Source organism: Austrofundulus limnaeus, unplaced genomic scaffold (assembly GCF_001266775.1).
Source record: "Austrofundulus limnaeus strain Quisiro unplaced genomic scaffold, Austrofundulus_limnaeus-1.0 Scaffold146, whole genome shotgun sequence".
NCBI classification, from domain to species: domain Eukaryota; kingdom Metazoa; phylum Chordata; class Actinopteri; order Cyprinodontiformes; family Rivulidae; genus Austrofundulus; species Austrofundulus limnaeus.
In genome coordinates this window covers 1211149-1212699 of record NW_013952548.1, presented here as the reverse complement: position 1 = coordinate 1212699, position 1551 = coordinate 1211149, and the positions used below count along the sequence as shown (strand labels likewise).

General features: G+C 52.4%; 1 protein-coding gene across 1 annotated transcript; it reads right to left on the bottom strand.

The window, feature by feature from the left end:
* Positions 1 to 435: 435 nt before the first annotated feature.
* On the bottom strand, positions 436 to 1485 carry LOC106523166 (delta-like protein B; the record flags this gene model as incomplete). The annotated part of the gene is given in 4 exon segments (XM_014016509.1): positions 436 to 693; positions 764 to 821; positions 897 to 1136; positions 1205 to 1485. Coding segments are annotated over 4 exon segments (601 nt in total), but the record flags the coding sequence as incomplete, so codon positions are not given.
* Positions 1486 to 1551: the final 66 nt, after the last annotated feature.

Genomic DNA, 1551 nt, shown 5'->3' with positions numbered 1-1551 from the left:
ACCCCACCCCTCGCACTGTGACTGCTGGATATGGGCACCAGTGACCCTGAAAGGAATAAACGGGTATAGAGGATGGATGGATGGATGGATGGATGGATGTTTTATAATCTGAAATAATCTGTTTTCTGGATGGATTTAGATCAAAATTGTATTTATATCAAAACCAATAATATTTGATGATCATCATGTCTCCAATGATTCTAATTATTTATTTAATAAACTGTTTTCTCTGCTTTTAATTAAATGGGGGTTTTTTCTGGGTTTTAACACCTTGAAGGTTCTTTGTCTTCATGTTTGTCTGTATTAATCCTGTTCTAATGGACCCAGATTACAGGTTGTTTTATGTTCAGATAAACTCGGGTCTGTCTGCCCATGTCTCAGTCAGACAACCTGTTGCCTGTGGGCACTGGGGCAGGACCCGGGTGTCGGACTCACGCTCAGAGCAGTAGTTTCCCTTCCAGCCCTGCAGACAGACGCGGTTCCCCTCCTCATCGCAGGTGTAGTGGCCCAGCGTGTCGTCCCTGGGCCGGCAGTAGTCCGCGCAGCCGTCCCCGAAGTAGAACTCGTCACAGAAGACGTGGTAGGAGTAGCGCAGCTCGCTCTGCTCCCCGAAGTGGACGTCCTGGGACCAGTCCTCCCCGATGGCCAGCCTCCGCCTGGTGGCCAGGCGACTCACCAGGTTGTTGTGGTTATCTGAGGGGAGAGGAGGGTCTTTAGTGTCTGCTCCACAGGTGTGAAGGTGAGCTGAGGGCTGGAAGCGTACCTGTGTATTCTGTTGGAGACTCGGTGTTCCAGGCCTCGATGATCAAAGAGAAGGTTCCCTGCAGAGAACAAGGAGAACCCATGAGTCCAGACCCACAGCCCGCAGGTTCTGAACTGCTCTGAGGTCCACTTACCGGCCATTTGAAGTGAAACGGGACCCTGATGGGAGCACTGCTGGAGATGGACGTGTGGTCGGCCCGGATCACATTAGTGTGTCCGGTTCCGAAGGTGCAGGGCGGCTCYGCTGAGATGACGTCCTCTGGGTGTTTGAGGCAGATTCTGAAGAAGATGTGACAGTCTCTGTGTCTCCGGCACATGCGCTGGGCCGTGTGGAAGGAATGGATCTTCAGCTCGAACACCCCGGAGGACAGAACCTGCAGCAGAACCGGGTCAGACRCTCGGATCGAGTTTTAATCCAAAACAAGAACGCAACAACACTTACCGCGTTAACCAAGGCCAGAACCAGCAGGTACCTCAGGTGGGCCATTTTACTCCAGATCCAAATCAGTCCAAACAGATGTCCACATCCAGCACGAGCAAAAATAAATCCAAAATCTTCAAGACCGAGAGAGGGGGAAAAATAAACTGAGTCCTGAGTCCTCCAGGTCCGGTCCACTCAGGATGCTGCGTCCTTGTTCTGGTTCTGCTGCGTAAAGACGCACAGAGCTTTTATATAGACCCACCCGCGTGCTCGCGTGTGTTTTGTGGAGGCGTGGGTGATGGTGGGGGGACCTCAAGGGAGCGTCATGACACCGGGTGTGTGCCGAGGGGTTGGGGGTGGTGTGTGTG